This window comes from Telmatherina bonti (genome assembly GCF_933228915.1).
Source record: "Telmatherina bonti genome assembly, chromosome: 15".
NCBI lineage: Eukaryota > Metazoa > Chordata > Actinopteri > Atheriniformes > Telmatherinidae > Telmatherina > Telmatherina bonti.
Genome location: NC_136613.1, coordinates 10991554 through 11005411, shown reverse-complemented (window position 1 = coordinate 11005411; position 13858 = coordinate 10991554). Strand labels below are relative to the sequence as shown.

Here is a 13858-nt window from a genome sequence, read left to right as displayed (position 1 = left end):
GGTGACTTTGAGCTTAAATGGCAAGCAACAGACCTTCCCCACCTGTACTGTGTGTTTGCCCTGGCCTGGCCTGCCTGTGTGCTCTTCTCTGCAGTCTTTCTGTTCTTCTTCCGTCATGTAGAGAGAGTACAGGAAGGATCTAGAGGAGGGAGTGAAGGGTAAAGGGCTAACTTTACTGGAGGAAACTCCGGAGCTTTTGAGAGCAAAGAATGCTACTCAGATCCTGTGTGAGGTACGACTGAGAGGTGATGAGAGTGGCATCATGCTCTCCTCTGAGTGACTTCCCTTAATCCCGCTCTTGGTGACTCCTCCTCCTCTTAACTATGCCTCGCCGTTGCACTAAAAGGGTTTGGCTCTTCCTCTAGTTTTTGCTTCATGACATCACTAATTCTCCTTGAGTGATTTTAGAAAATGTTATCATTAGCATACTTTAACCTCATCGTTTTCTCCTATACGTCTGCTATTTTATGTGAAATCAACCTCAAAATTACACAAAGTATCTCTTATTTTTGTTGAATATTGAACATGACAGTTTAGAGGACTTTTTAAAAACTTTTGCATGAATATACAGAACAAAAAAAACCTTGAATCTATTTGTCAACTTCTACGCTGGTTGACTTTGAGGTTGATTTCTTAGACTAGAGAAATGTTTAGTTTTTTTTCCACTTAAGCAAAACAAGAAACACATTTGGTGAAAATTACTTATTATACCTTAATATTCTGTCTTTAAATGATCTATTTTTATTATATTTTACAGTTTTGAGAGCAGTTTCACACACAGTCTTCTGTCCAATCCTCTTAATCGATTCTTTTTTTTTTTAAAAACCAAAAAAACTAACCTGCTCTGTTCCCTTAGGTGTTTTGGTTTTGCAGCCTTCCTCTGTATGAATAGGTAGAAATCCTGTTGTTTGTAATCTGCTGTGTATGTAATGACTTTTCACTTTTACAGAGGGAGTATAAGAAGGCACTGGAGCAGGAGATCAAGGGCAAGGGCATGTTGGCTTTAGCTACTGACACCCCAGACTTTATGAGAGCCAGGAATGCCACCGACATCCTCAGTCAGGTATTTATGTCATTGTTTGCTTTAACCTGAGTAGAGCATATATTTTTAATGTCTATATACAGAATAAGTAATGAGCATGTATGGTCTTGGGACAGTCATGTGAGAAGGGAAATGTAAAATCTTTCAATTCTAAGTTTAAACAAATTATGACAAAAGAGGAAAAAGCTGTTGGGTCCTGAAATGACATAAATACAACCTCAGATAAGCAGCAGCCAGTGACATCTTACTCCAAGTAATTGTTGCTTTAAAAAGATTGCATCAGCAGTGTTTAAACAGTATGTACATCCTTACTGCTTTTGTAGGAATCCAAAAGGTAACAAGGATTCTGGTAATACTAATCAAATGCACTTAATTCAGTGAACATCAGCATGTGTGACTACCTGTAAAACAGGAGGGGGTTGGTATGAACGGAGCAGTTTGGATAGATTCAGGTGTTATTAGCACAGTGTCTTCACACTTAAAAATAGAGGTACCAGCTTGTACCTAAAAAGGTACAAATGCTTGTCGCTGGGGGTGTACTCTTTTGAGAAACATTTCTGTACCCTTCAGTTCTGGTCTATTTTTGTACCTTATCAAGTTCAACCTCACCTTATCAAGTTATGTTTTTTATGTTTTCCCCAGCATTAGGCCCGGTCCATTCCACTTAGCAATATTATCTTATCTTTAATCTAGAAATAATCTTCAAAAACTCAAAATACTGACCAACCATACACTTGGTTTGCAGCATCTGACCTTCATTGTCTGGTGTAGTAAATGACTGTTAATTAGTACTGCTGTCATCACTCAACTCTGCTCTAGTTTGTAACATTACACCCGCAACAGTTTTTTTTCTCCACCTTTGTGGGTCTAAACCCGTCTTAACAATACAGTTCTTTTGAGGCGACTTTTTACATTTTTTTTAATTAAAATCATCGCACTGCTGCTAACAATAGTTTTTGTCACGACAAACATTTTTCAATGCTGCAGGTACCCTTATGGTTAAAATAGTACAAATTTGTACTTTATGTCACTTTGAACCCTTTTTCATACTCTGAAGGTGTGCTTCTGGTCTCTTAAAGACCTGTATTGTACTTTTGAGAGAACATTTCTTTAAAATGTACCTATAGGTACAGAAATGTCCTCATATTGTACCTCTATTTTTGAGTGTTGGTGGAAAGACATTAGCGATGATATTGACGCTTTTATCCAAATCAGTGAGAAGTGATCAGTTAACCAAACATGCATTTCATGTGGGTGGAAGCTGTATTACCCAGAGAAAACCCAAAATACATGGGGAGACCTGCACACAGAAAAGCCACTATTCAAACCTCCTCCCAGCCGAGGCTCGAACCAGCAACCTGTGAGGCTGCAGTGTAAACCACTACAGCACTGTGCAGATATAAGAGAAGCACTCTTCGCTGTCAAAGTTTGGGAAAAGTTGTACAAGCAGACAAATTGGAGTCAATTATTCTACAGTGAGAATGATTATTTTCAGTTAAAAGAAAAAAAAACTCTGTACATCTGCCAGTCTTCCCAGTCGGACATCCCAGTGAGTTTATCCTAAAATCAAACTGGTCAGTGTTCAGAGAAACTGCACTAAGCCAACACCTACGTCTCAGCATGTTGGAGGTGGTTCTACAAACCGCTGAGTCAAATTTTCCCACGTTGTTTCTCCATCCTGGATTTATTTTTCTGGAAAGAAACAAGCTGGACGTTTTCTTATTTTATGCTTTTAGTTGTAATTAAACAGAATCAGCGCTGACTGGCTGTTTTATTTCAACTTCAGACTAAGTACAAGCAGACCGCTGAGATGGACAGAGCCAGCTACACGACTGTCATCGACACCCCTGACATCATCCATGCTCAGCAGATGAGAAACATTGTCAGCCAGGTAGATGAAACGAATGAAACTACACTCTGATCTCTCCTCCAGTTTTCCCACTTGTGGACACCTTTTAAACCAGAAAATTGGGAGAGGTCTGCTAATTATGAGTCTTGTTCACACAGAAAAAGTACAAAGAGGAGGCTGAGAAGACCATGTCTCACTACGTGCCAGTCCTGGACACTCCAGAGATGCAGAGAGTCCGTGAGAATCAGAGGAACTTCAGCACTGTAAGTTAAAAAAAAGGGTTTTGGTTGTGACTGCTCTAAGAAACGCAGTAAGAAGTCAGAGGCTCTGCTGTTGTCTGTTGGTTCTCTGCATGGTTCTGCTTTTAAGTTGTCATCTTAGATACTTCATGTTTATAGTTCAGTGTCGTCTGTTTGTGTTGAGTTAAGCTAAATGTTTGCTGTCAGTTTCTGTTCTTAAATCATTGCAGGGTTTTTAATGGAGCATAACTGCAGAAATTTTTTTTTTTTCTTTTCTCTGTTTTAGCTCTGTCTCCTCTTTTGTTTGACCTTTATCACAATGAAACCTTTTAACTGGACCTTTGTTTTTCTCCTTGTAGCTTCAATACCAGAATGACCTAAAAAGCATAAAGGGCAAAGTGTCTACTGTAAAGGACACTCCCGAAATGCTCCGTGTTAAAGAAAATACAAAGAATTTCAGCTCGGTATTTACTCCGAAATATTTTTTAAATAACACAAATTTAAACATTTTTCTTTGATTTTTTTTCTTTAATGGTTTGTTTGTTTCTTTTCCTCATTTTAACAATCTCTCATTTCTTTGGACAAAACACATTTTTTAACTTTTTTCTTTTAGACATTGAGCACTTTTAATAAATGCAACTAACCCTTGAGATTTTTTTCTGTAGTTTAACATTAATAGTATAGTGCAGAGCTTGTGTGCTGTAAAAGGTTTTGTTCTAAGTTGTGTGTTCAAATGATTTCTTATTAATTATCTGTTGTTGATTTGTGCTCACATGGTTATTCCCAACAAAATCATGTATAATTTAGAAACAAATTTAAGCATCTAGTCGTGAGTATCAAAGAGTAAAACTTAGGTTAACCACCTATTCATGCTCTCATTCCTCGTCCTCACAAAGATTCATTACAAAGAGGATTTAGGAGGAGGAACTGCTTTGCCCGAGACCCCAGAGATGGAGAGAGTTAAACGTAACCAGAAGAACATTAGCACGGTACTCCACTGAGTGACCCTGCCCTCCTCATCTCCTCATCCTCAGTCCTTCCTCCATGCCCCCTCATTGTCTCGTACCCAAGAACAAAAGTAGACTGGGTTCACATGTAATCTCTTCCAGTAACCACTTTTAATTTCAACCTTTCCAAGACTGGATTGACATCACTTTACTTATTGGCCTAATTATTTTTTACTAATGGTGGATTGCTTTGAAGCTCGTGAAAGTCTGTGTAACGGTCTGAAACATTTAGATGAACGACATGGAAAAAAAAAAAAGGAAAAAAGTTTGGAGATTGTTTATAAGGAAGTAAAAACAGAAAGCAATGATTTGCAAATCTCTTAAACCAATATATTGTTCACAATAGAAAATAGAAACATATCAAACACAGGAAGTGAGACATTTTAGTATCGTATGAAAAATAGTAGCTCATCTCCAGTTTGATCGCAGCAACATGTTTATAGCTCCTTCAGCTGGACATATTAACCCACCCTGGTCTGATGTTGCTCAACAATCCTGAGCGTTCGGTGATATTTGGTCAAAAGCCTGGACTGCGGGCCGTCCAACCCACCTCCTGGACATGCTGCTGTAGCTGATGCTGTTTGTGGTTCAGCATGGTCTTGCTGAAATAAGCAAGATCTTCTCTGAAAAAGGCCTGTGCTTTTTTTTTTTTTTTTTAGCATGTTTATACTTTCTGCTTTGATGGTGTCAGAGCTTGTCCTCTTTGGTCCAGAAGATGTAGCAACTGCGATTACCCTAAAAGAAATTCACATTTTAGTTAATGCATCAAAACAGAACAGTTTTCCATGTTGTCTCAGTCAATACAAAACAAGCTTTGGCTCAGAAAATATGGTTTCATACATGGTTTATGTTTACACATGTTAGCTTCTTCTTTGCATAATAGAAAATTTAATTAGTGATTTGCAAAGTGATTTCTAGAAGGTTTCCTGAGCCTATGCAGTGACTTCTGTTACAGAATAATGCCTGTTTTGATGCAATCTGAGGGCCTGATGAATCACAGGCATGAAATGTTGATTTGCAGCTGTGCAGCTTGTGTACAAATGTTCTTCAAGTGTCCGATAAGATTGTGTGCAGTAGATTGTGGGGGATTCAGTCTTCAGAATTTTTCATCAAGGAACTTTATTCTCAAAGACTTTAATAACTTGTAGGTATAGTGTGACTATCTTTATTTTTGAGAAATTGTACCTCTACATTTCTCTGTTTATATCCAAATCATGGTACTTACCTGCTCCAGTAGACCTCATTAGATGAGACCTGATTCTTGAGTTATCTTTTTTAGTTGCAAAGTTGGTTTTGGCAGTTTTTCTGGACATTTTGCTTCTATTTATAATCACAATGAGCTCATATGCTCCATCAATAACTGTAAAAAGTCATATTTGCAGATCATTGAATTCTGTTTGTATTTATATCTTGCACAGCATCGTAATTCTTTTTTGGAAATTGAGTTGTGTAGTTAAGACATGATATCAATCTTTTAGTTCTTAGTATCAAAGAGTAAAAATTAAGTTAAACACCTATTCATGCTCTCATTCCTTGTCCACATAAAGATTTGTTACAAAGAGGATTTAGGAGGAGGAACTGCTTTGCCCGAGACCCCAGAGATGGAGAGAGTTAAACGTAACCAGAAGAACATTAGCACGGTACTCCACTGAGTGACCCTGCCCTCCATCATCTCCTCATCCTCAGTCCTTCCTCCATGCCCCCTCATTGTCTCGTACCCAAGAACAAAAGTAGACTGGGTTCACATGTAATCTCCTCCAGTAACCACTCTTAATTCACACTTCACACTGTTTTATTCACATTTTTATGGCCTAATGAGTAAAATGTTAGAATTTAACTAATTATAACACATAGTGATAAAAGTTAGTGTAAACAGATGAAACATTTAGATGTAGATTTTTTTGTCTCATTAACACACTATACTGCCAGAAGTCTGTGGATGCTGCCATGCACAGTATGTTTTGTTTGTAGTTGGTTTTCATTAGGGCTGTGACAATATGCTAACATCCCAATTTGATTCGATTGCGATTTTTATTTTGGGTGCTGAGTCTACTTAAATTGTGATTCTCATGATTCTTTGATATTGCTGATTTTTGTCGACTAAAAACAAAAAGAAAATGTACAAAACTTTTTTTTGCGAGTCACTTTCTTGATTTTAAGTAGGAAAAAAAACAACACAGTAGCCAGACCATCATTCTGGTGCTATAATGAACAAGAAGACAAGTAAAAGATCAATAAAAACAATAAAAATGACAAAAATTTTAAAATGATTATTTTTATTTGTTTGAAAAAAAAAAAAAAAGGATTTTTTTTTTTTTTTAAACAAAAAAAATCTATTTTAAAATTGTGAAGCAAAAAATACCAGTATTTGATTTTTTCTATTCAATTTCCCACCCCTAGTTTTCCTGGTTGGCTTAGATCTGGCTGTGATGGACGGGCGACCTGTCCAGGGTGTACCCTGCCTCTCGCCCAGTGGTTACTGGAATACACTCCAGCTTCCTTCAGATCCCTAATTGGACTAAGAAAATGACTGACTGGCTCAGACTTTGTATTTATTAGTATGTCTTAATTTGTTGAGAGCAGAGGCAGGTCCAGAAATTCAGACTTTAGTCATCAACACTTCATCATTCAGCACCAGCGGTCCATCACTTATATATGAATTATGTGCTTAACAACATAAGTGCATTTTGCTTCAGTACCTGCAGACTTTTGGCCATATAGTGTAAACAGATCTGTGACATCATTAGTTTCCACAAGTTAACATTTCCATCATGTGCTGAGACTTTATGGTTTATCATCAGTTACTTTCATTTAAACCTCAAAGTAACAAACTAAAATTAGTTTTGTACACTTTGTAAACAACCTGGATGTTGTGGTGTAATTAGTTATGAATGGATTGGACATCCATGTGTCTGTATTTCATACAGTAATGTCTGATTCTGTACCTTTTGTGACATTTGCGATGGGCAGATACAGTACAAGGAATCATTGGGTCAAGGCACATCCATACCAGATCTTCCTGAAGTGAAGAGGGTCCGAGAAACCCAGAAGAATATCAGTCTGGTAGAGGAGAAGAACTGCAGTGACCTTCCTCCTTACAATCATTCCCCAGGCTCTAATTATCAACAAAACTCTTCTGGTTTTAGTGTTGCTTCCCTCCTTCCATCCTAACTATTTTCCATAAATCATTCCTTTTTTTTTTTTTTTTTACCAGAATTGGATCTTGGTTTGAAAACTTTTTCCCTCCTCTACTTCTCTCCTAAATACTCTGCATTTCCAGGATCTTCCCTCCCTTATTTGGCATTTACCTCCTGAGTTGAACACTAATCTTACCATGTAGTATGTTACCACCACATGTGACTGTTTTGTGTCTCTCTCAAAGCATCAGTACAAAGAAGGAGTGGGACAAGGCACGTCACTATCAGAAACCCCAGAGATGGAGAGAGTAAAGCGCAACCAGCAGAATATTAGCACGGTACTCCACTGCAGTGAGCTGTATTCTGCCATCCTCTATCTTTATTTGCATTCATCTGCCCCTCCCTACCTTCACCTTCAAATACAATTACATAACCAGTCTCCTGAACCTCCTCCTGTCACTTTGACGTTAGAACGTGTCCCATCCAACCCACCATTCAGGTATAACCCCAGTGAGCCCTGTGGGGTGAGCTTGACTCCACAGTTCCTCTAACAGAACCTGCTTTTTCATTTCTCAGGAGCAAGTTGTGTGTTTTGTGTCTCATGTCTGCTGTGGTTGTATATTTTTTTTGCTCTGGATGCTTTGCTGTCATCCTGTAATTGTCTCTTATTGATCTGCTTCTTTTTCCCTCCACTTTCTCTCTGCATGAAATTCCCAATTTTTTTTTTGTTGGGTAGATAAAATACAAGGACTCTCTGGGTCGAGGCACAGCTATACCGGATCTCCCTGAGGTGAAGCGGGTCAAAGAAACTCAGAAGCACATCAGCTCGGTAGTGGAACAAAGCCGGACCCCCGTCTGCTCCTAACCGTTCAGAGTGGATCGTAGTGCCCATCATAAGCCCCTTTGCTACTCTCTCTCTCTCTCTCTCTCTCTCTCACATTCTCATCTCCTGCTCAGATTGCAGTTTCCTGAGCTCCATCTCTGCTATTATCTTCATTCATCCTAATGAAGCCTTAATATCCATCCATCTTCCTCTCCTGTTATCTCTATTACACTTCATCTTTAATCCTCTCCATCAGTTTCTTCCCTTCTGCCTGTAAATGACGTATTTTCTAACCCGCAGCGCAGCTTTCTTTATATAAATCTGCTGAGTGCTGCTCAGGTCATTTCCATTTCACAGCAAAAGTGTTTGTCTACATGTGTTTGGTCCTACGACAGAGATCCTGGCTGTTCAGCGGGAGCCACCAGGATGTTTAACTCTATAGGACCAATTTCTCAGACTCTGCTTAAATATATACCAGAACTAGGAAAGAGTTTCTTGTTCAAAATCAATCAAATCAGGATATTTAAATAAATAATAATTTAAAAAAAAAAAAAAAAAACTTTTTTTTTTTTTTTTTTTTTTAAAAGAGTTCAAGCCTTTAAGAGTCCCAGTCTATGAAACCAGTCCTATAGCTGTGTGGTGTTAATGGTGTGAGAGTGTCTGACTGGCCCTCTGGGGCGCTGTGCTTCTGTCCTGTAGGTGTTGTATAAAGACAGTTCAGCCAAAGGAACGCCTGTGGTGTTTACTCCAGAGATGGAGCGAGTCAAAAGGAACCAAGAAAACATTAGCTCGGTACCTTCAGAACCACCGAGAACATGTTCTCGTTGAGAAATGTTCTACTCCTCCCCCTTTCTTAACCTTTTTCTAACCGAGTTGTCCACCGCTCTCGTTAATCATATTAATGATCCCGACTGCGCTCTCTCTTTTTTAAACATCTCTAGTCCCACCAGCTGAGGTGTGCCTGTGCACCTCTCCTGTCGTTCAAACTGCTCCTCTTCATCTTGTAACTCTCTACTCGCCCTCTGAGGATTGACAAATAATTTCGTTATGTCTAACTCTTTGACCTCTTAATAAGAACTTCCCTGCTAATTCATTTGTCAGTCGTGCCCCAGTCCGTCCCGCCAGCAGCTGTGTGTGTGTGTCCTCCTAGACTCCCGCTCTTTGTGCTGTGGATGTTAATGGTTACAGAATAATGGTTTTCTTCCAACATTTATTGTATATCCTGTGTTTTTCCACCATTCTGCCCCGTCTAGGTGCTGTACTCTGACAGCTTCCGCAAGCAGGTCCAGGGCAAGGCCGCCTTTGTTCTGGACACACCTGAGATGAGGCGTGTCAGGGAGACCCAGCGTATTATTTCTGGCGTAAGATTTATTTTATTGTTTAATCAGTTGATTGTTCATGTCTACTCTAACGTTGGAAGGTATGTCACTGGTGGACTCAAGAAGCAAAGCTGGCGTCTGCATCTTTCTGGTTATCAAACTAATCAGGTGTAGAAATCATAATAAGTGGATCAAGCCAGTGTCCTGTTATTAAAGGCAATAAGAGGACGCTGGCAAAGAGATTAAATATTAAGTTATTAATGTATATGATTAATTGTCGGAGTGCTATTTGAGAAATTATTTTAACCAAATCAGTGCAAACAGAGTTGTTTTGTTTAACTGTTTTACCATAAACATGGCAGTGAGTGTTGACTGAATCAGTGGGATTATTTCATGCGTAATTTTTTTTTATTTGTTTGTTTCTGGACTAAAGCTGAGCTCTGTTGTACTGAAAGATAATTTATATCAGGACTTACAGAAATAAGGCATGTTAGCAGAATCAGGTGATGTCTGTTCATCAGAATTTTTTACAAGACTTAAAATATACATCAGATGAAGTTAAGGTTTAAATAATCCACAAAGGTTTGTGTAAATGGATAAATATATATTTTAGGTATAAATCAAACATTTTTATCTTCATTTTTTTATCTGACATATTCTGCATGTCCAGCATCGGTTTCACCTGCAAGCAAAAGTTAGTTCACATAATTCAGGGATGTTCAGTCCTGGTCCTTGAGGGCCGGTGTCCTGCAGGTTTTCCATGTGTCCCTGCTGCAACACACCTGACTCAGACTCAGACTTCAAACTAGGTGTGTTGCAGCAGGGTAACCTGGAAAGCCTGCAGGCTGCCGGCCCTCGAGGATCAGGACTGAGGATCCCTGATCTGTATAATTCCTTGTATAAATAAACTGATTGGGATTTGAACTCTTCAGGTGAGATATCATGAGGACTTTGAGAAGAGTAAGGGTAGCTTCACTCCCACCACCTCTGACCCGGTGACAGACCGCGTGAAGAAGAACACGCAGGACTTCAGCGACATCAGCTACCGCGGCATCCAGAGGCGCGTTGTGGAGATGGAGAGGAGACGTGCCATGGAGCACGACCAGGAGACCATCACTGGTACGGCCACTCAGACAGCCCAGCTTTAACAGTTCTTGGTGTCTATACCACTTTTATATTGAAGTATTTAGTTGTTTTTTTGTGGTGGATGGTGTAATAACGTTGTGTTTATCTGCTTTACAGAATAAAACATTATTGAACAGTCCAGTTAATTTTTTTTTTTTGTTGTTTTTACTCAGAAGTTTTTTTTAGCCTGGATGGAAACTGGGGTTTTTTTTGTTTTTTTTTTGTAATTCTCTGACTGATCCAGAAATGTGCTCCACAGATCTGCGTGTGTGGCGCACCAACCCCGGCTCTGTGTTCGACTACGACCCTGCTGAGGACAACATCCAGTCCAGAAGTCTGCACATGATGTCAGGTTAGCTTAAACTCTAAAATATCACATAACAGATCTGAAATGTTTTATGTATTTATAATAAAGTCCAGTTTTAGTTGATCCTCACATTTTCAGCAAATACCTCGGTTGTTATTTCCTTTTATTTGCCAAGAAATAGTTCCTAAAATGATATGCTCACCTATAGCAGCTAATTAGTAAAGTGGACATGTTGGTCTGAGGGTTGAAATGTGTTCCTGTATCTGTATTTGTAGATATCAAACTCTGAATGTTTTATTTAATCCTTATTGTAACAAACAGCGTAACCTTGGCAGTTTACCTTGAAAAAAATCAGCATTATTTCCACAATCACTGACTGTATGTCACATAGTTTTACTTACCTGAGACTGTCCTGGCAGTGCAAGCTCAGCGTCGCAGCAAGGAGCACTCCCGTTCCACCAGCGCCTTGAGTGGCATGGCTGACGAGAAGTCCGAGGTATCCCAGGACGCTGACCACCACCTGTCCCTCTACAGCAACGGCTTCATGACAAACTCTATGGGTAATGATCCAGAAATATCACCACATCTCCAGTATTGTAATGAGATGTTTAACCAAATCAAATGACACAGATCAGATGTGTCCAGTTAAATTTGGGAGCAATAAGAGTTTTTGGAACATCTGCAGGCTACCAGCAGACGAGGACTGTGGAGCTGCAGCAGAGGTCTTCCTCTGTGGCCACCCAGCAGACCACTGTATCCTCCATCCCTTCACATCCCTCTACCACCGGGGTTAGTAACACACACTACAGATACACACATCGTTCCTGCATCTGCTCGAGGCCAACCCCTGCCTGATCTAGACTAGCTATGAGTTCTGTTTCAGCCATGGAACATCCTGAAGCATCTTCTTTATTTCACCTAGAAAAGTGTGCGCGCCATGTACGACTACGCCGCGGCCGACAGCGACGAGGTCTCCTTCAAAGACGGCGATGTCATCGTTAACGTGCAGTCCATCGACGAGGGCTGGATGTACGGCACTGTGCAGCGCACCGGCAAGACCGGCATGCTGCCCGCCAACTACGTTGAAGCAATCTAAAGACAGAGCCCGCCCATCGTCCTTCCTGAGTGGGCGCGACACATCCACGGGGCAACATGTCTTCCTGTGATCACTCCTGCGGCTTGGTGCAATCTGTAGCTTTTAGTTTTCTTCCCGCCTGTAACCGTTTTAATCGTGTTGAAGTTGTCGTTGGTTGGTCTGTTGTCACTCATACGCTGCTGCCTCTCCACCTGTGGATGTGACAGAAACTTTATGACATATAAATACTTCTAACTATACACAACATGCCTTCTATTAAGAACAGACACCGTCCTGGAGAAGATTGACTCACCTAAATACAACCTGACCCATTATTTTGTACATTTTAAAAAAAAATTGATAACATAATTTAATATACTATTTGTCCAAAGTGTACTAAGAGTATTTTCTCCTACTAACAATTGGCTGGAGTTGTTCCATTTCTGTCTCTAATGGAGAGTTTAATGATTAATAAAGGAGTCCGTTACCATCTGGCCTCTCTGTTACCAAAGCACTCCTGAAGAGTTGAACAAGACGAGCTTCAGTCTTCCCTTCTTTAAGATGAAGGCTGACAACTAGTAGAATGTGTGTTTTGTTTCTTCAGATTCTTTAGGTCCTGGCTAAGGCTAGTCCTCTACCTTCAATCAGTAGTTAATAAAGCACACTATGCTCCTGCAGAACTCTGCCTCCTCCTCTTTACTATCAACTCTCACTGTGTTTCACTGTGTTTTCCACACTTCTTTTTAAGCAGTGACCGCTGAAAGCTTCTCATCTGTTCTTTTGCAGCATCTCCCCTGAAACAGGCTCAGATCAGATAGGACCAGTTCGGACCCTCGTTTGCCGGATCAGCAGTTAGTGAAACACTCAGTCCGTCTGGCACCAACAGCACATTCGTTCACTTAAATCTCCTTTCCTCTGCGTTCAGGTGCTCGCTTTAAATTTCAGAAAGTCGTCTTGACCATGTCGGCATGCCAAAGTTTCACTGAATTGCAATCATGCAAATTGCCGATAAACTGTTGTGTTAATTGAAAGGTTGTAAAAACGAGTTGCTCTGAAGACGTGCCTCAGAACAGGTATTAACAAGGGGTGTGTGGAGTTAGAATAAACTGGAATTCAGACCAAAGCATTGCAGTTCTACTTTCTGTAGACCATAAATCAATGGTTACATATGAAAAGGAAGGATTTTAAAAGCATATGTCCACTTTAATAAAGTGACCAGTGAGTATGTGTTCACACAGCAAAAGGCACTAAATCTAAACTTTTGTAATGTTTTAACAAACAAGAGTTTAAAAACAAAAAACATATATTTGATTGAGCAATTATTTTAAACATGACCCTGCAGATCAGAGCGCTGTTTCAGCTCATAATGACTTTGGAAAAGAATTAAAAATGAGAGGTCAAGTCGGGGAATGGGGATCAGTAGAAGACAGATGTTTTAAGCAAATTATTACTGGTATTACAGCTGAAGCTGAAATCCATTTTTTTTTTTTTTTTAAATTAAGGAGGTTTATGGTGTCCTAGTGCCAAGACAAGATGCAGACGTCCTGCATTTCCAGTCACTGGTGTGGCAAAGTGGTTTAGTTAGATCAGTTTTTCCTCAATCCAGATCCTCAGAACCCCCGGCTCTGCATGCTTTAGACACATTCCTCCTCCTAAACACCCGAGTCAGATTGTTAAACTTCTTTATCAAGTTCTTTGCAGCCTGTTAACAAGCTTTTTACTTCATCCAGGTGTGTTAAAATGGGTTTACCTATAAAGATGCAGGGCAGGGGGTCCTGAGGAAACACTGAGTTAGATGCATGACTTTACTGATAGCTGATAAAAAGTACTGCTAAAGTACAGAAAACCAGCAAAGTGGTGAAAAAATCTATACACCATCTATCACCATTGCTTTCCAACCATGTAACTGCAAAGTTGAGCCCAGATTTGCACCAT

The 13858-nt window shown here is 39.8% G+C and overlaps 1 protein-coding gene across 12 annotated transcripts in view; it reads left to right on the top strand.

The window, feature by feature from the left end:
- The window catches only part of neb (nebulin), a 60825-nt gene extending 48222 nt beyond the window's left edge, over nucleotides 1-12603 (top strand). For 5 of the 12 annotated variants that reach the window (XM_079254002.1, XM_079254004.1, XM_079254003.1 and 2 more), the window contains 17 exons: nucleotides 122-232; nucleotides 950-1063; nucleotides 2829-2933; nucleotides 3050-3154; nucleotides 3490-3594; nucleotides 4027-4119; nucleotides 5685-5777; nucleotides 7108-7200; nucleotides 7520-7612; nucleotides 8011-8103; nucleotides 8797-8889; nucleotides 9351-9458; nucleotides 10349-10535; nucleotides 10801-10893; nucleotides 11268-11408; nucleotides 11534-11637; nucleotides 11771-12603. In XM_079254002.1, the coding sequence (XP_079110128.1) occupies nucleotides 122-232; nucleotides 950-1063; nucleotides 2829-2933; nucleotides 3050-3154; nucleotides 3490-3594; nucleotides 4027-4119; nucleotides 5685-5777; nucleotides 7108-7200; nucleotides 7520-7612; nucleotides 8011-8103; nucleotides 8797-8889; nucleotides 9351-9458; nucleotides 10349-10535; nucleotides 10801-10893; nucleotides 11268-11408; nucleotides 11534-11637; nucleotides 11771-11944 (1905 nt within the window). In that variant the 3' untranslated portion in view covers nucleotides 11945-12603. The remainder of the gene's footprint in view (nucleotides 1-121; nucleotides 233-949; nucleotides 1064-2828; nucleotides 2934-3049; nucleotides 3155-3489; nucleotides 3595-4026; nucleotides 4120-5684; nucleotides 5778-7107; nucleotides 7201-7519; nucleotides 7613-8010; nucleotides 8104-8796; nucleotides 8890-9350; nucleotides 9459-10348; nucleotides 10536-10800; nucleotides 10894-11267; nucleotides 11409-11533; nucleotides 11638-11770) is intronic. The other 7 variants (XM_079254007.1, XM_079254006.1, XM_079254008.1 and 4 more) reach the window with 6 other exon arrangements.
- The last annotated feature ends 1255 nt before the right edge of the window (nucleotides 12604-13858 follow it).